The sequence below is a fragment of the Lynx canadensis genome, chromosome X (genome assembly GCF_007474595.2).
Source record: "Lynx canadensis isolate LIC74 chromosome X, mLynCan4.pri.v2, whole genome shotgun sequence".
NCBI classification, from domain to species: Eukaryota; Metazoa; Chordata; class Mammalia; order Carnivora; family Felidae; genus Lynx; species Lynx canadensis.
Window position 1 is genome coordinate 46,697,463 of NC_044321.2, and position 24,833 is coordinate 46,722,295.

At 41.6% G+C, this 24,833-nt stretch overlaps 1 protein-coding gene across 3 annotated transcripts in view; it reads left to right on the forward strand.

The window, feature by feature from the left end:
• The window catches only part of GNL3L (G protein nucleolar 3 like), a 29,190-nt gene extending 17,121 nt beyond the window's left edge, over positions 1-12,069 (forward strand). For 2 of the 3 annotated variants that reach the window (XM_030305465.1, XM_030305467.1), the window contains 7 exons: positions 84-171; positions 674-848; positions 935-1,077; positions 1,383-1,519; positions 3,334-3,461; positions 6,817-7,036; positions 8,826-9,156. In XM_030305465.1, the coding sequence (XP_030161325.1) occupies positions 84-171; positions 674-848; positions 935-1,077; positions 1,383-1,519; positions 3,334-3,461; positions 6,817-7,036; positions 8,826-8,908 (974 nt within the window). In that variant the 3' untranslated portion in view covers positions 8,909-9,156. Of the gene's footprint in view, positions 1-83; positions 172-673; positions 849-934; positions 1,078-1,382; positions 1,520-3,333; positions 3,462-6,816; positions 7,037-8,825 lie in introns of all 3 variants that reach the window. The other variant, XM_030305466.2, reaches the window with a different exon arrangement.
• The last annotated feature ends 12,764 nt before the right edge of the window (positions 12,070-24,833 follow it).

Here is a 24,833-nt window from a genome sequence, read left to right on the forward strand (position 1 = left end):
TCATTGTTCCTGCCTGGACAGAGGCTGGCCCAAGTGTTCCTGAGGGCCTTTCCTGCCCTGAGCCATCTGTTGTTCCTTTATAGGCCTTCCCAATGTTGGGAAGAGCAGCCTGATCAATAGCCTGAAACGCAGCCGTGCATGCAGTGTGGGAGCTGTTCCTGGGGTCACCAAGTAAGCACCTGCCTGCTCCCTGACTCCACAGCTCCTTGACCCTACCATTCCTCCATCTCCCATGACTTCAGCCCCTGCCCCTTTCCTTATCTTGGCCCAGTCTCTGATTCTTCCTCTGGGCATGGGAGTCTCACTAACAGCCCTTGGTGTGGGCCAGGTACTGAGCTGGATGCTTTCCCCCTTAGCTCCTTGAAGTCTCTTAGCAGCCATGCAAGATTGGGCTACAGATAAGCAACTCTATTTCTTTGGTGAAGCAACAGAGACTCAGAGAGTCAGAAGCTTGTCCATGGTCCTACAGCTTAGTCCTCACTGCCAGGGACTAGACTAGAATTAGTCCCAGGTTTGTAGGCTGCAGAGCCCCAGTCCCACATCTCTTCATCTTAATCTGTATGCTATCTTCCCCTCACCCCTCTCCCAGCTGTGTGCCTGGGGCCTAGAGGATACCAGACACATCCCTGCTCATCAGTGTCTTGTGTTCTCTCTTATCTCTTTTCTGTCCTAGGTTCATGCAGGAGGTCTATCTGGACAAGTTCATCAGGCTGCTGGATGCCCCAGGCATTGTCCCAGGACCAAACTCAGAGGTGGGCACCATCCTGCGCAACTGCATCCATGTACAGAAGTTGGCAGACCCTGTGACCCCAGTAGAGACCATCCTGCAGCGCTGTAACATGAAGGAGGTACAGAAGGCTCTAGCTCATACCCTGCCTCACTCCAAGGGCCCCTCAATTTTCCTCATTGTTTCTCTTCCTTCTTTCTTCACCAGATTTCCAGCTATTATGGCATCTCTGGGTTCCAGACCACTGAGCACTTTCTGACTGCGGTGGCTCACCGCCTGGGGAAGAAGAAGAAGGGAGGCGTATACAGTCAGGAACAGGCAGCCAAAGCTGTTTTGGCTGACTGGGTGAGGTGAGGAGGGGGCTAGGTGTCAGGGTGAGACCTGCTGAGAGTCATGCTCCACAAAGGGGTGCATCTGTGTTTAGTGATGGGCAGCATGACATCCTGGGTCCTAGGGCAGGGGAAGGCTGAGGCACCAGGTCATGTTCTGATCAGGAATTTATGGCCAGTGGTTATCCAGAAACTCAACTTGTTGTTCTGAAGCTACTGTGGGTTTTCTTGTTGTTCCTCATTGTTTCTGACTTGGGAACTCATCCTCTCTTTGGTCATTTGTTCTCTTAATGACATCACCAATTTCCTCCCACCTCCCAATGCAGTGGGAAGATCAGCTTCTATACACTGCCACCTGCCACCCACACTTTGCCTGCTCATCTCAGTGCTGAGATCATTAAGGAGATGACTGAAGTCTTTGACATTGAGGATACCGAGCAGGCCAATGAAGATACCATGGAATGTAAGTGGGGGCAAGTGGAATGGCCTGCCCAGCACTTTTTCTTGCCCTGGGTGGGAGCCACACAGACCCAACAACAAATCCCATGTTTGATCCCCGCCCCTGCCCTGGCCCTACTCTGGCTTTGAGAAAATTGTTTAACCAACTCTAAGCTTAATGTTTTCTCCCACAAGGTGGAGAATTCTAATCTGGACCATGGGGGTGGTTGTGGTCTTTTGGTAGATAGGAAAAAAGTCAGCAAAGTACTATGTACACAGTGGGGTGCTCAGGAAATATGAGGGTCCTTTCCCTATCTCTTAGTCCTGGAATGGACTAAGACACTCCTATGCAAAACCCCTTCTCTCTTGTTGCCCTAGGCTTTGCCTCAGCCATTGCATGTCCATTCCTAGATTTTCATTCTTACCCCCATTGGCAGGGAGACATCTGAGTCACAGAAAGGGGATACTTGCTGAATGGTGCCCGGTCAGTGGCAGGCAGAGGTGGCATTTAAAGTAGCTCTTCTGCCCTGTGGTCTAAGACAGTCCTAGCCCAGTGTAGCTAAGTGGTTAAAAAATGGATTGCCTGGATTCAAATCCAAGTTTTGTTTCTTGCTAGCTGTGTGATGCTACATAAGTTACTTAATTTTTCCATGTCTCAATGACATCATCTGTAAAATGGGGACAGTGGCACTCACCCGATAAGTTGTTCGTGAAGACTTACTTAATATGTAAAAACACTTGGAGCAGTGCCTGGCTTATAGTACATGCTTGGTGAGTATTAGGTGTTATTAAGATGATCATTTGCTGGGGTTCAGAGGTGTGGCTTTCAGAAATTTCTGTAGGAAGTTTGTTCTTTTCAGATACTACTAGTTGCAAACTTGGCTTATGGCTCCTCCCCCCCATCTCTATCTCACCTAGGAAAGGTGCCCAGTGTTCTCTGGACCTGTCTGGGGTAGTGGAAAAAGCCCTAGCTGGCCTGCCTTCTGGTTTCTCTGTTTCTCTTGAGGGCCACTTGCTTTCCTTCTCTGGGCCTTTTAGTGTCCTTGGAGTTTAGATGAGGGCAAGGAGACTTGCTTTCTCTAGAGTTTATTCTCCATGTGGCTTTAGGCATGTCCATTCCCTTTCAGAACTTTACTTCCCTCTTCTACCAAGTGGGCAGTTGGGGGAGAATTAGAGCTCACATTCTTATGATGATGCTTGACCCTGGCTGCATGTGAGGACAAAAGGGGCTCCATCACTGAGAAGTGCTTTGGCAAAATATTGAGGTCTGGGAAATTGAGGAGAGGGAGAAATTAATGGTGAGAGTTTCCTAGAGGAGTTGGTCCTAGTGTTGTATCTTGAAGAGTGAGTAGGGATTAGAGGAAAGGGATAGGGGCAAAGTTTAGAAGTAGGTGGGATAATGTGGGCCCAGGGCAATGGGTTACATTAATGGTTTTCAGTGGAGACCAACTCCAGGCAAGGGGCCAGAGCAAGGGGGAGAGAGGCCTGGTCCTAGGGAGGGAAACCCAGTGGCTGCCATTTACTGAGCAGTGTCTCAGACCAGTGCATTTCAGGCATCCTCTGCTGTGACTGCAGCCTTATGTCATAGACTTGTGGTATTCTCATTTTCCAGATGAGGAAGGTAAGGCTCCAAGAACAGCTCCCAGCAGGTGAATTTAATCCTCACATGCCTTTAATCCTTTGACATGTGTCCTCCCAGCAGGAATGAAAGAGTCTTCCTTTCCAACTCCCTTGGGCAGTGTCCATATATCCTTTCCACTGAGGCCTGATCAGTGGGGATCAGGGGGCTGGCCACAGGAAGGAGCTAGGGCCCTGACAGTGGTTTTGGTTGTGTTAAAGGCTTGGCCACTGGAGAATCAGATGAACTGTTGGGTGATGTGGACCCGCTTGAAATGGAGATCAAGTGGCTCCATTCTCCGATGATGAAAATAGCAGATGCCATGGAAAATAAAACCACCGTGTATAAGGTACCCGTCCTCTTTATTCATAGCAACCCTCTCCTCTACCCAGGGCTCTGGGAAGTGGTTGGTCCCTTCTGCCTGGTTCCCACAAGGTTTGCCTATAATGGTGGGGAGATGTAGGTCATTCAATCACTTCCTGTGGGCTCCCTGGGTGTCAGGTGGTGTGCATCCTTTGCCAGGCATTGGCAGGTCCAAGGAAGAGGCATATTCTCTCAAGGAGCTTTGCCTGCCTGGCTCCAGCCTAGAGAATAAGTATCCCCATTTGGCCACCCAGTTGTTCAAGTTGAAAACCTGGTTATCCTTGACTCTTCTCTCCAACTAGCATCCAGTGTCCCATACAGTCAGTAAGTCCTATGGCCTCTCTCTCCTAAGTCTCTTGAGAAACTATCAGCTTCTTTTGATCCCTACCCTTTCTATAACCCTAGTCTAAGCTTCCAACCTTTTCTCACTTGGACATATATCCCATGGTTTCTAATGGCCCAGTCTGACCATGTCACCTCCCCTGTTATGGCTCCCCAGCACCTATATGATCAAGTCAATATGCCATGCTATGACTCCTGGAGGCTCTTTTCAGCTTCTTCTGCTAGTCCTCCTATCTCTGCCCTTTGAGAGGTCGCAGTTGAGTGAGTTTTAGATACAGACATCTGTACTGTTATGGGAGACACACAGTCTAGAGGTGGGAGCAGAGGTTGGGAAAGCATGGATCTGAGGGCTGTAACTATGCTACTTGTGAATCAAGGAAGTCTTGCTGGAGGCCTTGGTGCTTGTGTCACCTCTTGGAGGCTGAGGAATTCTCTGGGCAAGTGGCAGGGGGTGGGGGGCAGCAGCCGATGGCTAGGAGCTCAGCCAGTGCTTATGCCGAGGCCCAAAAAGGAGATAGTGTGGTGTTTTAGGGAAATCGTTTGTGGTGCAGAGTGGTTGGAATGAGAATGGAGGCAAGGAAAGATGAATCTGGAATCAGATTACAGCAGTCCTTGAGTTTGACTTTAAGCCATGGGTATTAGGAAAACACTGAAAGTTGGTTATTTTTTTCTGTCAAAGCATTTTCCTTTTTTTCTGATTTTATTTAAAATATCTTTTCCTTACATTTATATTTCGACTAGGTAATGTGTACATGGCATAAAATTTAAAAGGTACTAAAGGGTATGCAGTGAAAAGTTTCTCTGGCATCTGTCTCCCAGCCACCTTGTCCCCTCGGTGACAGACTTGAATGTCCTTTCATAGCTATTCCATCTTTATGCACACACATGTATATGTGTAAGGAGATACAGAGATCTGTTTTAGTTCAAATAATAGCATAGTATTTATATTATTCCATATTTTGCTTATGTCACTTACAAAATCATCTTGTAGACTGTTTCACATGATTACTTAAAGAGCTGTCCTTTCTTTTTGATGGCTACATACCATCTGGAAGGGTTTCTTAAGCAAAGAAGTGGCGTGGTTAGGTTTGTGTACTATAGGTATCACTCTGGTGGCCAGAGTAAAAATCAGGTTAGAAAGAAAGGGAGCAGGGTGGAGGCAGGGGTTCAAGGAAGGAAACTGTCATCTGTAATCTATAAGAGATGATGAGGCCTGCACTGAGGTAGTGGCAGGAATCACGCCATTCTCATCCTCACACAATTTTAAACATTCCCCTGGTGCTTACAGGAAAACCAGTGTAAATTGTGTGTTTAAGGCCATCCTCTGGTAATACTTCTTAATGAGCCCATAAGCCCCAGGACATACCATTTTTCCTCAGGGACCTATAGTAGTTCCCCACTCTATGCTACAGGTTTCAGACTCAGGTTCAGGGAACCTGAGTAGGACCACTTCATTGTACAACTCTGGGAGATACCATTTAGATGTGCTATATTGTGAATGGTGCCCCCGGCTGCAACCCCAGAATTGTGTAGTTTGGTAGTCTTGCCTTTTCTCCACTATAGGGAGGTGAATAGTCATACATACATATAAGCGTGACTGCTAGGGTTTGTATTTATTCCACTATTTACTAGTTGTGTGACCTTAGGTGCCTTGTTTGTCATAGCATTGTTACAAGGATTAAATGAGTTAATACGTATATGTGTGTGTATATATATATACACACATGAAAAGATGTTCAATATCACTCATCATAGGGAAATACAAATAAAAACCATAATGAGATACCACCTCACATCTGGCAGAGTGGCTAAAATTAACTCAGGGAACAACAGATGTTGGCGAGGATGTGGAAAAAGGGGGAACCCTTTTGCACTACTGGTGCTAATGCAAACTGGTGCAGCCACTCTGGAAAACAGTATGGAGATTCCTCAAAAAATTAAAAATAGAACTACCCTATGACCCAGCAATTGCACTGCTAGGTATTTATCCAAAGGATACAAAAATGCTGATTTGAAGGGACACATGTATCCTAATGTTTATAGCAGCACTATTGACAATAGCCAAATTATGGAAAGAACCCAAATTTTCATCAACCGATGAATAGATAAAGCCGATACAATGGAGTACTACTTGGCAAAGGAAAAGAATGAAATCTTGCCATTTGCAACAACATGGATGGAACTAGAGGGTATTATGTTAAGCAAAATAAGTCAATCAGAGAAAGACAAATATGATTTCAGTCATGTGGAATTTAAGAAACAACAGGTGAACATAGGGAAAGAGAAGAAAAAATAAGATAAAAGCAGAGGGAGGCAAACCACAGTGACTCAAATACAGAGAACAAACTGAGGATTGCTGGAAGGGAGGTGGGTGGGGGATGGGTTAAAGGGGTGATGGGCATTAAGGAGGGCACTTGTTGAGATGAGCACTGGGTGTCATATATAAGAGATGAACCGCTGGATTCTACTCCTTAAACCACGACTACACTGTATGTTAATTAACTTGAGTTAAAAAAAAAAAAGGAATTATCATAATACCAATTGTCATTAATCAAGTAACTCATTTTTTAAATTTTATTCTTGTAAAAGCCATGCAAGCTACCCATTGTCTATCCCATTTGACAGATGATCAAACTGCAGCTGAGAGATTAACTGAAGCACCTTCTAGTTTGTGATAGAGCCAGACTTGGAGCTTAGTTCTACCTGTTCTTTTTTAAGTTTATGTATTTTGAGAGAGAGAACACAAGCAGGGAGGAACAGAGAGAGAGGGAGAGAGAGAATCCTAAGCAGGCTCTGCACTCTCAGTGCAGAACCCAACATGGGGCCCAAACTCACAAACCGTGAGATCTTGACCTGAACCGAAATCAAGAGTCAGATGTTTAACCCTCTGAGCCACCCAGGTACCCCAGGATTCCTATTCTTAAGCAAATCTGTCCCTGCCTCCTCTGCAGAAGTCTTTGGAGGACCCAGACCTTACTGTTGTCCCTCTCTCTCTCCAGATTGGAGATCTTACTGGGTATTGCACCAATCCAAACCGTCATCAGATGGGGTGGGCTAAACGCAATGTGGACCACCGCCCCAGGAATAATAGCACTGTGGACATCTGCCCTGTGGACCACCGTCCAATGCTGCAGAGGATCATGGAGACAGACCCCCTGCAGCAGGGCCAGGCTCTGGCATTTGCCCTGAAGAATAAGAAGAAGATGCAGAAGCGTACTGGTGGGGGCACCTGACCATACCCCTCTTACCCATGCTCCAAAAATGCCCACTTAGGCCTTGATTAGGGGCTCTTGAGCGAATATTTACATGTGTCCAGCGCAAGGCTAACCCTGGTTAGGGGGCATAGGTTTGGAGGCTCACCTATTAGCACAGTGGTTGTCAAACTTTATAGCTTATTATTAGAATCACCTGGAAGGCTTGTTAAAACACAGATTACTGGAACCCACCTCCAGAGTTTCTGATTGAGTATATTGGCCATAGCACTTGAGAATTTGTGTTGCTAACTGGTTCCTGGTGGATGCTGATGTTGTGCCTCTGGGAACCACACTTGGAGAACCTAGTCTGTGTATCAGATAGGTAACATTTATGTATTAGCTGCTTTCTACGGAACTTACAGATTATATATAATGTTTACTTTATCAGTAGGCAATGTACTCAAAATCTGAAAGGTACAAAAGGATATACAGTGAAATGTTTCTCTCCTTCCAATCTCCTAGTCATCTAGGGCTTCTCACAGAGGTGACCAGTTAATTTCTTCTCATTCCTGAGATAGGTACACAGGAAAATAGCTATATATTTTTTATTCTCTTTTTCTATGCAGATGCTAGTCAGCTGATCACACAGTTTTGCCATATCATGTTTCCATTTAATATGTAATGTAAATTCATAAAAGAACTTCCTCCATTTTAATGGTGGTCTGTTGTGTGGTTGGCCAATTTAGGTCTTCATGCTGTACTAATCTTCACTAACTCATTGCAAGCCTTATCCCAATTTGGTAAATGAGGAAACAGGCCCAGAGACATTAAATGATATACTCAAGGTAAAACAACTAGGATTTGATGGAGCCAAGATGTAAACCTAGGATTTATTGACCCCATAAGCCCAGTTCTTTGCTCTTGGCCTGGTTTCACACTGAGTCCTGGGAATCCGGAGATGAAATACCCTTGAGCTCCTGGTCTTATTATAAGGGAGTGAGGAAGAGATAAGAAAACAGACATTGGTCACAGACAGAGAAAGAAGAGTGGGGAAACCTAACCCAGCCTGGTGAACCTAACCCAGATGGTGGTGGGGTAGGGATGATCAGAGAAGGCTTCCTGGAGGAGATGTTATCTGAGGGGAATCCTGAAGAACAGGCTGGAGGCTGGAGGATGGGAGGTGAGCATTCAGGCTCAAAGACCCTACTTTATGCTACCCCTTTGCTGTGAGAGCTTTTTTTTTTTCAGCGTTTTTTTTTTTATTTTTTTTATTTTTGGGACAGAGAGAGACAGAGCATGAACGGGGGAGGGGCAGAGAGAGAGGGAGACACAGAATCGGAAACAGGCTCCAGGCTCTGAGCCATCAGCCCAGAGCCCGACGCGGGGCTCGAACTCACGGACCGCGAGATCGTGACCTGGCTGAAGTCGGACGCTTAACCGACTGCGCCACCCAGGCGCCCCGAGAGCTTAAACGGTAGTAGCAGAGTGCTAAGCTCAACACAGTAAAAGAAAATTGCTGTTTTGATACTAGAAAGGAAAAAAAAATACCTGGAGCCCAGTGAGTCTGACACTCTGAGATAGACCCTATGTTGGGGTGATCATTTCACAAGTAGATAAATGAGTCTACCTGTGAGCTTGTGCATTGACTGCCAACACCCCCCCCACCACCGCCCAGTTGTTTTGCATAGTGGTGGGGGTAAGTGAGCCAGTTTGGGAGTTTGATGTAGATCAAGATAGATATAGGCCAGCTCTGGCAGGCCCTCCTGCTGGCAAGCCACCCATTAAGTGACTGCTTGTATTTCTCCCTTCTGCAGATAAACTCGCCAGCAAGTTGTCTGATTCCATGATGTCTGTCCTCGACCTCTCTGGCAACGCTGATGACAGTGCTGGTGACTGATCGACTCATCTCACCCCCCTTTCCCCTCCAAGCACCAGTTCCAGTGGGATGATGGAATACAGATGAAATGGTGTGCTTCTCCCTGAAGCACCTGCATATTAAAAGAACTCCCCCCCCACCATGTCCCCTTCTCACTGTTCCCTTCATTTTTCAAGAAAAAAGAGTCCCAAGTTGCCAGAGCTGGCAAACCTAATACTCTTTATTTAACCCCTACTCTGTTTTTCAAGGGAAATAAAATTATCAGCAGATCCCTGATGCTAACAGTTTATCCCCACCCTGTAGGTTAGGATGGTTAGAAGACTGACCCTCACAAAACCCTCTTGAATAGCTAAATGTGCAACTAGAGGTGAGGCTTTTGGTAACCTGGTGGTCCCTAGGAGGGTGATGATTTCTTTATCAGTCGGCAACATATTTCAGTGGCAAGCCATTCCTGTGGTGGGCTGTAGGCTATTCATCTTCCTCCCACCAAGTCTGCAGATCCTCTTCTGTGTGGCAGTGACAGTAGGGGGAGAAGTGATAAGCTTTGTCTGTGGAAGGGTCTGGGGATAGGATAGAGAGAAGAAGAGAACACAAGCCTGGCTGTGGTAAACACTACCTTGTTTACATGAAGGGAAAATAGGATGCTTGTTGGTAGCATGGCTACATGGCGGGGGGGGCAAGTCACACATTCGGGCATTTCTAGGCAGATTGGGTTGGAGGAATCCCTTGAAGTGAGACACTCTGGCTGGGCCCAACCCTTGCATGATCGTTTCTCATCCGGCACCAGCTTTGAATTCCGAATTCCGTCATTCAAAGGGATCTGGTGCCATTCGCTGCTGTATTAGGGGTTCATTGGTTGAAGTCACTATACCCCATTAAAATATAATTAGCTACCTGCTCTGGGAGAGCCTACCCCATCAGACAAAGATAGTGTCAAGGGGTCCTCAGAAAGGGACTGGAGTAGATGGCAGCAGATAAACAATCTTACTTTACCAGAGTTTGGGCTGTGCACATGACATCTGTCCCAGCAATCTACTGGGAACAGATTTGAAGGGATTGGCTGTTACATCACTTCAGTCTTTGTCCTCTACCCCAAACTTCCACATCATCTTTGGATCCACAGCCACATCTTGCCTCATGCTGTCACCCCCTAATTTGCCTATTCAAATCCTAAGAGCAGAATCACATGATGGACTGGCGAGCCCTTGGCTGCAGGCTGATTGGTGGGGAAGTGCAGACCACTCCTGCATTCTGGGGCAGCCAAAAAAGAGACTTAAGTACTACTTGAGCACACACTGCACCAAACCCTGGAAACCTCTTAACTCCTTTAATCCTCAGTACAGTTCTTCCAGTAAGCGGTTAGTCTCCCCATATGAAAGATAGGCTAAGGAAGTTGTTAGGATGTACCCAAGACATAGTAAGTGCCAGGATTGGAACCCAGATATGATAAAAAAACGCATGTAGGTTCTTTCCTCTGCATTGTGCTGCCTCCTTAACACTGATTAAATGCCTACTCATGTGCCAGCTTTAGATACATGCTTTTTTCAGTAAAATAAGAGTCTTACTAAAATTCTACTTCCAAGTCCCTTTGCATGGAGTACAGCTTATTTCACAGTATCTTATCAAACTCTCCTGGCAGGTAAATAATGTTACAATGAAAAATTGGATCCCAGGATAGCTAAGGCCATTTTAAAACTTCTATGGCATTTCATTGAACTTTGTGTTTTCTAGAGATGTCTGGGTGGCTCAGTTGGTTGAGCGTCTGACTCTTGATTTTGGCTCAGGTCGTGATCCCAGGGTCATGGGATTGAGCCGTGTCAGGCTCTGCACTGAGCGTGGAGCCTGCTTGAGATTCTCTCCCTTCTCCTATTCACCCCTCTCTCCCATTCACAGTCTCTTTCTAAAATTAACAAAAAATGAAAATGTTTTCTAGTACTCCTAAGAGATACTGGAAACTAAGCACTAGACATATGAGGTATCTCAATGAGTAAGAAGGAGCATGGGAGGAGCACCTGGCTGCCTCAGTTGGTAAAGCATGCGACTTAATCTTGGGGAGTTCAAGCCCCATGTTGGGTGCAGAGCTTAATTAAAAAAAAAAGCATGGGGATGTGATTTGGCCTAAATCAAACAGAAGAACTAAAGTAGTCATGTCGGGATAAGAATTTGGGACTCCAGATTCTCTACAATGTATCACAACCTAAAAAAAAAAAGCTCTTTCTTGAGTCATTTCCCTCATTTAAAAAAATACTAAGATTTGATGTATATACAATAAAGTTCACCCTTTATAGTGTAAGTTATTTCACTTTGGACAAATGTATACTGTAGTGAACTACTAATACAATCATGACATGGAATAGTTCTATCACCCCTGAGACACTAGGGCCTTTTGTAGTTAACCCTTTTATTCCTACCTTCAGGTTCTGGGAACCACTGATAATGTTTTCTGTCTCTATAGTTTTGCTTTCATGTGAATGTCATGTGAAAAGAATCCTACAACATGTAGGCTTATTTTATGCCTATAGATTTTTAAAATTGTATTTAAAAAGTTACATAGAATAAAATTCCTCTTGGTGTACATTTCTATAAGCTTTGACAAATGCAGAGTTGTGTAAACAACACAATCAAGGTACAGAACAGTTCCATTATTTCCTGCCCTCCACCAACAAAGTCATTCCTGCTACTTATAGTAAAAACCTCTCTAACCCTAACTCCTGGCAACCTTGATTTGTTTATCCTTATAGTTTTATCCTTTGGAGAATGTCATACAAGTTGAATTATACTATATGTAACCCTTCTTAAAGTTTAGTTTTGAGAGAGACAGCACGAGTGGGGGAGGGGCAGAGCGTGAGAGAATCTCAAGTAGGCTCCATGCTGTCGGCACAGAGACTGATGGCGGGTCTCAAAACCACGAAACTGTGAGATCATGACCTGAGCTGAAACCAAGAATCCAAGGCTTACCCAACTGTGTCATCCAGGTGCTCCTACAGTATGTAACCTTTTGAGACTGGTTTCTTTCAATAAGCACAATACACCTGAGATTCATCCATGTTGTGGGGTTTATCAGTAGTTCCTTATATCCAAGCCATACTCCATTGTATGGATGTACCACGATTTGTTTATTCCCAAGTTGAAGGGACATTGGGTTTCCAGTTTTGGGTGATCACAAATAAAGTTGCCATAAACATTTGTATGCAATTTTTTGTGTTTTCATTTCTTGAGAGAATACTTAAGAGCTGGATTACTGGCATATGTGGGAAGTATGTGTTTAACATTCTCAGAAACTGCTACGCTGTTTCTCAAAGTAGCTGTACCGTTTTTCATTCCCATTAGTGTGTGAAAGTTTAAGTTGTTTTACATCCTTTCCAGCACTTGACATTGTCCGTTTTTTGACATTAGTTATTGTAGTAGGATGTAGTGGTATCTCATGATTTTGATTTGCATTTCTTTACTGACTAGTGAGTTGAGAATATTTTCATGTGCTTATTTGTCATCCATATATGTTCTTTGGCAAAGTGATCGAACCTCTTGCATATATATATATATACATATATATATATACAGTGCTATTTCTTTATCATATATGCTTTGTAACATTTTTACCCAGCTTGTGGTTTTGCTTTTCATTCTCCAAAAATTTTTTTCCATTCCAAAACTCTTAAAATTTTTTTTAAACGTTTGTTCATTTTTTGATAGAGAGAGACAGAGTGTGAGTGGGAGAGGGGCAGAGAGAGAGGGAGACACAGAATCGGAAGCAGGCTCCAGGCTCCGAACTGACAGCACAGAGCCGACGTGGGGCTTGAACTCATGGACCTGAGATCATGACCTGAGCCGAAGTCGGACGCCCAACTGACTGAGCCACCCTGGCGCCCCCCAAAACTCTTTTAACAGATTTTTTTTTAATTTTTAAAAATTGTGGTAAAATACATGTAACATAAAATTTACCACCTTAGCCACTTTTTCCCAATGAAATAAGTTTGCTTTATTTAAAAACAGTAACTTCCTTATGTTGGAGCACAAAATTCAATACTGATACAAATATGAATTTCTCAGGAGGTCAAGATATATGTCAAGCAAATTTTCTGAATTTCTTCTTTTTAAATTTTTTTACTGTTTTATTTATTTTTGAGAGTGACAGTGTGAGCAGGGGAGGGACAGAGAGAGGGCAACAGAAGATCTGAAGCGGGCTCTACACTGACAGCAGCAAGCCTAATATGGGGCTTGAACTCACAAACTGAGATCATGACCTAAGCCAATGTCAGATGTTGAACCAACTGAGCCACTCAGGCTCCCCTCTGAAATTCTTTTAAAGGAAGAATTTTTAAGCCATATGAAACAATGTACATCAACAACATGTATAAATAAGCCACAGTTCAAATTTAAGCTGAATAATCAAACCATGTAAATGACCTCAACTACTATTTGCTAATATTTACAACACTGTACATATTTTCAATAAGTTAAGTGAATCATCTATCACTCTTCCCATCTCCCAGTCTCCCCAGGACATACATTTTTTTTTCACTAGATTTAATCCAAAAATTTGCTGAGGAGATTCAGGCATTAACTATAGCTGAGTTTAACAGAAATATAGAAAACCACAAAGATTTATTGAGCATTCACAAATGATTACAGCAATTCCTTAGAAACCCTCTATGTTGTCCCCTTCCTTCCTTCCTTCCCTCCTTCCTTCCTTCCTTCCTTCCTTCCTTCCTTCCTTCCTTCCTCCCTCCCTCCCTCCCCTCCCTCTCTCTTTCTTTCTTCCTTCCTTTCTCTTTCTTTCTTTCTTTCTTTCTTTCTTTCTTTCTTTCTTTCTTTCTTTCTTTCCTTCTTTCTTCTTTTTAAATTTAAATCCAAGCTAGTTAACATATAGTGTAATAATAATTTCGGGAATAGAATTTAGTGACCCATCATTTACATATGAACCCAGTGCTCATCCCAACAATTGTCCTCCTTAATGCCTCTTGCCCACTTAGCTCATCCCCCCAACCCAACATCCCTCCAGCAACCCTCAGTTTGTTCTCTGATTTAAGAGTCTGTTTTGGTTTTTCTTCCTGTTTTTATCTTATTTTTGTTTCCCTTCCCTTATGTTCATTGTTTTGTATCTTAAATTCCACATATGAGTGAAATCATGATATTTGTCTTTCCCTGACTATTTCGCTTAGCATAATACATTCTAGTTCCATCCATGTTGTTGCAAATGGCATGATTTCATTCTTTTTGATCGTCGAGTAATATTCCACTGTGTATATATATATATATATATATATATATATATATATATATACACATACACACACACACACACCATTTCTTTATCCATTCATCAGTCGATGGACATTTGGGCTCTCTCATACTTAGGCTATTATTGATAGTGCTGCTACAAACATTGGGGTTCATGTGCCCCTTCAAATCATCATTTTTGTATTGGATAAATACCTAATAGTGCAATTGCTGGGTTGTAGGGTAGTTCTATTTTTAATTTTTTGAGGAACCTCCATACTGTTCTCCAGAGTGGCTGTACCAATTTGCATTCCCACCAGCAGTGCAAAAGGGTTTCTCTTTATCCGCAGGCTCGTCAACATCTTTTGTTTCCTGAGTTGTTAATGTTAGCCATTCTGACAGATGTGAGGTGGTTTCTCATTGTGGTTTTGATTTGTATTTCCCTGATGATGAGTGATGTTGAGCTTTTTTCATGTGTCTGTTAGCCATCTGGATGTCTTCTTTGGAGAAGTGTGTATTCATGTCTTTTGCCCATTTCTTCACTGGATTATTTGTTTTTTGGGTGTTGAGTTTGATAAGTTCTTTGTAGATTTTGGATACTAACCCTTTATTTGACATGTCATTTGCAAATATCTTCTTCCATTCTGTCGGTTGCCTTTTAGTTTTGCTGGTTGTATCCTATGCTGTGCAGAAGGTTTTTATTTTGATGAGGTCCCAATAGTTCCTTTTTGCTTTTGTGTCTTTTGCCCTGGAGACATGTCAGGTAAGAAGTTGCTGTGTCCAAGGTCAAAGAGGTTGTTGCCTGTTTTCTCCTCTAGGAATTTGATGGCTTCCTGCCTTATATTTAGGTCTTTCATTCATTTTGAGTTCATTTTTGGGTATGGTGTAGGAAAGTGGTCCAGGTTCATTTTTCTGCATGCCACTGTCCAGTTTTCCCTGCACAATTTGCTGAAGAACTGTCTTTATTCCTTTAGATACTCTTTCCTGCTTTGTCAAAGATGAGTTGGCCATATGTTTGTGGGTCCATTCTGGGTTCTCTGTTCTGCTCCATTGATCCGAGTGTCTGTTCTTGTGCCAGTACCATACTGTCTTGCTGATTACAACTTTGTAATGCAGCTTCAATTCCAGGATTGTGATGCCCTAGCTTTGACTTTCTTTTTCAGGATTGCTTTGGCTATTCAGGGTCTTTTATGGCTCCATAGAAATTTTAGGATTGATTTTTCTAGCTCTGTGAAGAATGCTGGTGTTATTTTGACAGGGATTGCATTGAATATGTAGATTGCTTGGGTAATATTGACATTTTAACAATATTTGTTCTTCCAATCCATGAACATGGAATGTTTTTCCATTTTTTGTGTCTTCTTCAATTTCTTTCATAAGCTTTCTATAGTTGTCAGTGTATAGATTTTTCACCTCTTTGGTTAGGTTTATTCCTAGGTATTTTATGTTTTCTTGGTGCAGTTGTAAATGGGATCGATTCCTTGATTTTTCTTTCTGTTGCTTCATTATTGGTGTATAGAAATGCAGCCAATTTCTGTACATTGATTTTATATCCTGCCACATTGCTGACTTCATGGATCAGTTGGAGCAGTTTTTTGGTGGAGTCTTTTGGGTTTCCCACATAGAGTATCATGTCATCTGCGAAGAGAAAAATTTGACTTCCCCCTTGCCGATATGGATGCCTTTTAGTTCTTTGTGTTGTCTGATTGCTGAGGCAAGGACTTCCAACAGTATGTTGAATAACAGTGGTAAGAGTGGACATCCCTGTCGTGTTCCTTACCTTAGGGGGAAAGCTTTCAGTTTTTCTGCATTGGGGATGATATTAGTGGTGGGTCTTTTGTATATGGCTTTTAAGATCTTGAGGTATGATCCTTCTATCCCTACTTTCTTGAGGGTGTTTATCAGGGAGAGATGCTTTATATCATCAAATGCTTTTTCTGCATCTATTGAGAGGATCATGTGGTTCTTATTCTTTCTTTTATTAATGTGATGTATCTCATTGATTGGTTTGTGGATATCGAACCAGCCCTGCATCCCAGGAATAAATCTCATTTGATCATGGTGAATAATTCTTTTAATGTATTTTTGGATCCGGTTGGCTAGTATCTTGTTGAGAATTTTTTCATCCATGTTCATTCATCAGGGAAATTAGTCTGTAGTTCTCCTTTTTAAGTTGGGCCTTTCTCTGGTTTTGGAATCAAGATAATGCTGGCCTCATAGAATGAGTTTGGAAGTTTTCCTTTCATTTCTGTCTTTTCAACAGCTTCAAAAGAATAGGTGGTAACCCTTCTTTAAATGTTTGGTAGAATTCTCCTAGAAAACCATCCAGCCCAGGACTCTTGTTGGGACATTTTTGATTACTGATTCAATTTATTTACTGGCTATGGATCTGTCAAATTTTCTATTTCTCCTTGTTTCGGTTTTGGTAGTTTATATGTTTCTAGGGATTTTTTCATTTCTTCCAGATTGCCCACTTTATTGGCATATAATTGCTCATAATATTCTGTCATTATTGTTTGTATTTCTGTGGTGTTGGTTGTGATCTCTCCTCTTTCATTTGTGATTTCACTTATTTGGTCCTTTCCTTTTTCTTTTTGATCAAACTGGTTAGTGGTTTATCAATTTTGTTAATTCTTTCAAAGAACCAGCTCCTGGTTTCCTTGATTTTTTTTCTACTTTTTTTTTTCTTAAATTTCAATGTCATTGATTTCTTCTCTAAACTTTATTACTTCCCTTCTTCTGCTGGCTTGGGGTTTTATTTGCTGTTCTTTTCCCAGCTCTTTAAGATGTAAGGTTAGGTTGTGTATTTGAGACCTTTCTTCCTTTTTAGGAAGGCCTGGATTGCTATATACTTCCCTCTTATGACTGCCTCTTTGCATCCCAGAGGTTTTGGGCTGTCGTGTTTTCATTTTAATTGGCTTCCATGTACTTTTTAATTTCCTCTTTAATTTCTTGGTTACCCATTCATTCTTTGGTAGCATGTTCTTTAATCTCCAAGATTAATGGTCTTTCCAAATTTTTTCTTGTGGTTGATATTGAGTTTCATAGCATTGTGATCTGAAAATATGCAAGGTATGATCTTGATCATTTTGTACTTGTTGAGGGCTGATTTGTGTCCCAGTATGTGATCTATTCTGGAGAATGTTCCATCTACACTTGAGAAGAATATGTATTCTGATGCTTTAGGATGAACTGTTCTGAATATTTCTGTTAAGTCCATCTAGTCAAGTGTGTCATTCAAAGCCATTGTTTCCTTATTGATTTCCTGCTTAGATAATCTGTCAGTTGTTCTACATTGGGTGTTGAAGTCCCCTACTATTATGGTATCATTATCAATGGCTGTCTTGGTTTGTGATTCACTGACTTATATATTTGGTTATTTCATGTTGGGGGCATAAATATTTATAATTGTTTGATCTTTTTGGTGGATACACCCCTTCATTGTGATATAATGCCCTTATTCATCTCTTGTTACAGTCTTTTTAAAAGGAATTACATTTATTTATTTATGTATGTATGTATTTATTTATTTTCTTATTTAATGTTTCTTCATTTTTGAGACAGAGCGCACAAGTGGGTGAGGGGCAGAGAGAGAGGGGGACAGAGGATCCCAAGTAGGCTCTGTGCTAACAGCATGTAGCCCAATGCAGGGCTCAAACTCATGAGTTGTAAGATCATGAACTGGGCTGATGTTGGATGCTTAACTGACTGAGTCGTCCAGGTGCCCCTCTTGTTACAGTGTTTATTTTAAAATCTTGTTTGTCTGATATAAGTATGGCTACTCCAGCTTTCTTTTGATGGCCATTTGCATGATAGATGGTTCTCTACCCCCTTACTTTCAATCTGAAGGTGTCTCTAGGTCCAAAATGAGTCCTTTGTAAGTAGCATATGGATGGGTGTTGTTTTCTTACTCATTCTGATACCCTATGTCTTGTTTTTTTAATGTTTATTTGCTTTCGAGACAGAGAAATAGAGCGTGAGTGGGGGAGGGGCAGAGAGAGAGGGAGACACAGAACCTGAAACAGGCTCCAGGCTCTGAGCTGTCAGAATAGAGCCCAACGTGGGGCTCGAGCCCACAAACCATGGGATCATGACCTGAGCCAAAGTTGGACGCTCAACTGAGTACCCCAGGCGCCCCACCCTATGTCTTTTGATTGGAGCATTTAGTCCGTTGACATTTAGAGTGATTACTGAAAGATATGAATTTATTGCCATTGTGTAGTCTGTAGAGTTCGTATTTCTGGTGGAGTTCTCTAGTCTTTTCTAGTCTTTGTTGTTTTTGGTCTTTTTTGTTTTGTTTTGTCTTTTCTCCACTCAAGGAGTCCCCCTTAAAATTTCTTGTAGGGCTGGTTTCGTGGTCGTGAACTCCTTTAGTTTTTGTTTGTCTGGGAAACTCTTTATCCTTTCTTCTATTTTGACTGACAGCCTTGCAGGATAAAGAATTCTTGGCTGCATATTTCTCTGATTCAGCACGTTGGATATATCCTGCCACTCCTTTCTGGCCTGCCAAGTTTTTGTGGATAGGTCTACTGCAAACCTGATGTGTCTTCCCTTATAAGTTAGGGACTTTTTTTCCCTTGCTGCTTTCATAATTCTTTCCTTGTCTGTGTATTTTGTGAATTTGTCTATGATATGTTTTGGTGATGGTCAGTTTTTGTTGAATCTAATGGGAGTTGTCTGTGTTTCTTGGGTTTTGATGTTTGTGTTCTTCCCCAGATTAGGAAAGTTTACCACTATAATTTGCTCACATAAACCTTCTACTCCCTTTTCTCTCTCTTCATCTTCTGGGTCTCCTATGATTCAGATGATATTTGTTTTTACTAAGTCACTGAGTTCTCTAAGTCTTGTGTTGTGCTCTTTTGCCTTAGTCTCCCTCTGTTTTTCTGCTTCATTATTCTCTATAATTTTGACTTTATATCTCTGATTCTCTGCTCTCCTTCATCCATCGTTGCCATCATGGCATCAATTCGAGATTGTGTCTTGGTTAGAGCATTTTTAATTTTGTGCTGACTAGACTTTATTTCTTTTATCTCGAAAACAAGGGATTCTATGCTGTTTTCAACCCCACCTAGGATTCTTATTATCATGGTTCTAAATTTTAGTTCAGACATCTTGCTTATATCTGAGTTGATTAAGCCCTGGCTGTCATTTCTTCCTGTTATTTGGAGTGAATTTCCTCATTTTGTTGTTTTGGAGGAAGAAAGTAATTAATAAAATAAAAAATAAAAAAAATCAAATAAAGGGAGCTAGATCTTAAGTGTGTTTTGGTCTGCTTGTTGAAAGAAGCTTTATAGAATAGAGAAAAAAGGGAAAGAATAGAAAGAACAGAAAAAAGATAAGAAGCAGTTTAAAAAATTAAAAAAAATGTGTAATAAAATAGATGAATAGACCCCGTAATTATGATATAATGCCCTTCTTCATCTCTTGTTACAGGCTTTAGTTTAAAATCTAGTTTTTCTGATATAAGAATGGTTACTCCAGCTTTCTTTTGACTTCCAGTTGCATGGTAGATGATTCTCCATCCCCTCACTTTCAATCTGAAGGTGTCCTCAGGTCTAAAATGGGTCTCTTGTAGACAGCATACAGGTGGGCCTTATTTTTTATCCATTCTGATACCCTATGTCTTTGATCGTAGCATTTAGCCCACTTACATTCAGTGTTATTATTGAAAGATATGGATTTAGTGTCATTGTGTTATCTGTAGGTTTCATGCTTGTAATGATGTCTCTGGTCCTTTGTAATCTTTGCAACATTCCACTCACAGATTCCCCCTTATTGTCTCTTGTAGGGCTGGTTTAGTGGTGATGAACTACTTCAACTTTTGTTTGGGAAAACATTTATCTCTCCTTCTATTCTGAATGACAGGCTTGCTGGATAAAGGATTCTTGGATGCATATTTTTCCTATTCAGCTCATTGAAAATTTCCTGCCACTCCTTTCTGGCCTGCCAAGTTTCAGTAGATAGGCCTGCTACTACTCTTATGTGTCTACCCTTGTAGCTTAAGACCCATTTGTCGCTAGCTGCTTTCAGAATTCTCTTTGTATTTTGCCAGTTTCCCTATGATATGTTGTGCAGAAGGTTGATTCCTGTCATGTCTGAAGGGTGTTCTCTGTTCCTCCTGGATTTCAATGTATGTTTCATTCCCCAGAATGGGGAAGTTCTCAGCTATGATTTGTTCAAGTCCACCTTCCACCCAGTTCTCTCTCTCTTCTTCCTCAGGAATGCCTATGATATGGATATTATTACATTTTATTTAATCACTTAGTTCTCTAATTCTCCCCTCATGTTCTAGAATTTTTTTATCTCTCTCTTTCTCAACTTCATCTTTTTCCATAATTTTATCTTGTATTTCACTTATTCTCCCCTCTGCCTCTTCAATCCTTGATGTCACTGCATCTAGTTTGTTTTGCAGCTCATTTACAACATTTTTCAATTCATCATGACTACTTTTTAGTTCCTGATCTCTGTAGCAGTAGATTCTCTGCTGTCTTCTATGCTTTTTTCAAGCCCAGCGACTAATATTATGACTATTATTCTAAATTCTTGTTCAGTTATATTGTTTATATCTGTTTTGACCAGTTCTTTAGCTGTCATTTCTTCCTAGAATTTATTTTCAGGAGAATTCTTCCATTTTGTCATTTTGGCTAGTTTTCTGTCCCTTATGTGTTTTAAAAGCTTGTTATGTGCCCTGAACCTGCGAGCACTCCTATATTAAAGAGGGGTCATACATTGTCCAGGGATGGCTCTGCAGGAGGTGTTTTTTGGAGACTGTTACTTGCTCTCTGTTGTTGTGACTTTGGTTATTTTATCTCCCTACTTGTAGTGATGTTTTGAACCCTCCACCAGGTATGCTTTGATTTGTTCATTGAAGTAGTCCTGGAAAGGAAAACAAACAGACAAACAGAAAACAAAAACACACAAACACACAAATTAAAAACAAAAACATAAAACCAGAAACACCAACTACAAGTAAGCAACAGGGTGGAGGTGGTGCCGATGGATCAGGCCTTATCCCATACACAGGCAGAAATGACATGGGCTGGGAAAAGGAAAAAATAAACATTTACCAGGCAGAGAAACTATACAGCTCAATCTAGAGAGTGAGAAAGGAAAATAAAGAAGGAGTTGGGGGGGGGGAATGAAAAGAAGACAAAGTTGCCCAGACAGAGAAACTGTACAGCTTAATTATCCCAGAGAGAGAGAAAGGAAAATAAATAAGGAAGTGTAGAACATGTATAAAGAGAATGGATTAAATATGTCTGCTTAAGCAGCCAACAACCAGAGTAACCAGACTAGATAAAGGAAGAGATAAGAAGGAGAAAAGGAAGGAAGAGTATATCTATATAATAAGAATTGTCTGAGAATTAAACCAGGCAATGCAACAGCACTGGTCTAAGGGAGGGCCGTTTGGTTTTCAGCATCAATCCCGCTCCAGTAGATATCAGTTACCAGGTGTGGAGGGGTGTGGTTTGGGGTAGGAGGGTCCCGCCTTCACCATGGGCCCCGTTTTCTGATCCCTAAGGCCCCACCATGGTGGTGGTGGGGAGGAAAATGGCAACACCCCAGTCTCTCCTCTACAGACCTGGTGTCCCAAACCACACTGTTCGAGCTGTCCTCACTGTGCCGTGAGTGCAAACGAGGCAGTTTTTCCCACTCTGCTGACTCCCATGCCTTAGTACTTGGCTGGGATTCAAACTCTCACTCTGTGCACCCTGGTACTGGGTAAACACCACTCCACATAGCCCAATATGTGGTCTCTGGCTAGTGGATGCATGTAGGCTTTGTCCTGTCCCACAGAACTCCAGGGAGGGGAATGCTTTCCCCTACTGTGGACTGTGCCCCTCTCCTAGTCACCCAGCCTGGGGCTGGCTCCCCTCCTCCCCAGGTGCATGATCAGGGCAGCTGCCCCCAGTCTGGAGAAAGCCCCTCAGTTAGAGATTGGATCTTTCTCTGTCCCAGTCTGAGGTTTTTCTCTTGTCCAGATACAGTCCTATGCTTCCTCAGCCTCTCTTTCTCTTCCCTTTGTCTCTCTGTAGAAGGCAAGCCCTCCCCTCTGCAGAAGGGGATCCTTCCCCTCCATTCGTTTTATCTCTCCCAGATTGCAATCATTCACCTGTGGCCCATCTGGTTGTCCTGGTGGGTCCCTGGAAGTGACTCTGTCTCTGGACTCTTGGGGTTCAAAGTCCTTTGGCTTCAACATTTCTTTGTTTGACAGAAGAGGGAACTTTGGATTCCCTTAATTCTCTGCCATGTTTTTTGATATTTTATCAAGTTGGCCAATGCCTTGGGCAAATAGACCTCAAAATTCTCAATACATAGAATGTGCCTGGGAATTTTCTGCTCTATGTTTAGAACTGGGAAGCATTGGGTGATATTTCTATTTTTGATTTTTGTGGAACCACCTTACTGTTTTCCACAGTGGTTGCACCAATTTATAAACCTACTAACAGTGTGTGAGGATTTCCTTTTCTCTACATTCTTGGCTTTTCTCCACATTTCTTGAATAATTTTTTTGTCATTTCTTGTCTTGATACTAGCCATTATGACAGATGTGAGATGTGATATCTCACAGTGTCTTTGATTTGCATTTCTCTGATGATTAGTGACGTTGAGCATCTTTTCATGTGATTTATGGCCATCTGTATGTCTTCTTTGGAGAAATATCTATTGAGGTCCTCTGCCTAGAATTTATTATTATTAATTAATTAATCAATTAAGTAATTAATTTTATTTTTTAAAAATTTACATCCAAGTTAGTTAGAATATAGTTGAACAATGATTTCAGGGGTAGATTCCTTCATGCCCCTTACCCATTTAGCCTATCCCCTCTCCCAAAACCCCTCTAGTAAACCTCTGTTTGTTTTCCATATTTAAGAGTCTCTTATGTTTTGTCTCCCTCCCTGTTTTTATATTATTTTTGCTTTGCTTCCCTTGTGTTCATCTGTTGTGTCTTAAAGTCCTCATGAGTGAAGTCATTTGATATTTGTCTTTCTCTGAATGACTAATTACACTTAGCATAATACCTTCTAGTTCCATTCATGTAGTTGCAAATGGCAAGATTTCATTCTTTTTGATTGCTGAGTAATACTCCATTGTATATATCCACCACAACTTCTTTATCCATTCATCCATCGATGGACATTGGGTCCTTTCCATACTTTGGCTATTATTGATAGTGCTGCTATAAACATTGGTGTGCATATGCTCCTTCGAAACAGCATACCTGTATCCCTTGGATAAATACCTAGTAGTGCAATTGCTGGGTCATAGGGTAGTTCTATTTTTAATTTTTCAAGGAACCCCCATACTGTTTTCCAGAATGGCTGCACCAATTTGCATTCCCACCAGCAGTGCAAAAGAGATCCTCTTTCTCCGCATCCTCGCCAACATCTGTTGTTGCCTGAGTTGTTAATGTTAGCCATTCTGTCAGATATGAGGTGGTATTTCATTGTGGTTTTGATTTGTATTTCCCTGATGATGAGTGATGTTGAGCATTTTTTCATGTGTCGGTAGGCCATCTGGATGTCTTCCTTTGGAGAAGTGTCTATTCATGTCGTTTGCCCATTTCTTCACTAGATTATTTGTTTTTTGGGTGTTGAGTTTGATAAGTTCTTTATAGATTTTGGATACTAACCCTTTATCTTATATGTTGTTTGCAAATATTTTCTCCCATTCCGTTGGTTGCCTTTTAGTTTTGCTGATTGTTTCCTTTGCTGTGCAGAAGTTTTTTATTTGGATAAGGTCACAATAGTTTATTTTTGCTTTTGTTTCCCTAGCCTCTGGAGATAGTTGAGTAAGAAGTTGCTGTGTCCAAGGTCAAAGTGGTTTTTGCCTGCTTTCTCCTCGAGGATTTTGATGGCTTCCTGTTTTGCATTTAGGTCTTCTTTAATTTTGAGTTTATTTTTGTGTATGGTGTAAGAAAGTGGTCCAGGTTCATTTTTCTGCATGTCGCTCTCCAGTTTTCCCAGCACCATTTGCTGAAGAGTTTGTCTTTATTCCATTGAATATTCTTTCCTGCTTTGTCAAAGATTAGTTGGCCATACGTTTGTGGGTCCATTTCTGATTCTCTATTCTGTTCCATTGATCTGAGTGTCTGTTCTTGTGCCAGTACCATAGTTTCTTGGTGATTATAGTTTGTAATACAGCTTGAAGTCCAGGATTGTGATGCTTCCTACTTTGGTTTTCTTTTTGAAGATTACTATGGCTATTCGGGGTCTTTTCTGGTTCCATACAAATTTTAGGATTGTTTGTTCTAGCTCTGTGAAGAATGCTATTGTTACTTTGATAGGGATTGCATTGAATATGTAGATTGCTTTGGGTGGTATTGACATTTTAACAATATTTGTTCTCCCTATCCAGGAGCATGGAATCTTTTTCCATTTTTTTGTGTATCTTCTTCAATTTCTTTCATTAGCTTTCTATAGTTTTTAGTGTATAGATTTTTCACCTCTTTGGTTAGATTTATTCCTAGGTATTTTATGGTTTTTTGTGCAACTGTAAATGGGATCGATTCCTTGATTTCTCTTTCTGTTGCTTCATTGTTGGTGTATAGGAATGCAACCAAATTTGTGCATTGATTTTATATCCTGCCACTTTGCTGAACTTGTAAATCAGTTCTAGCAGTTTTTTGGTAGAATCTTTTGGGTGTTCCATATAGAGTATCATGTCATCTGCGGAGAGTGAAAGTTTGACATCCTCCTGTCTGATTTGGATGCCTTTTAGTTCT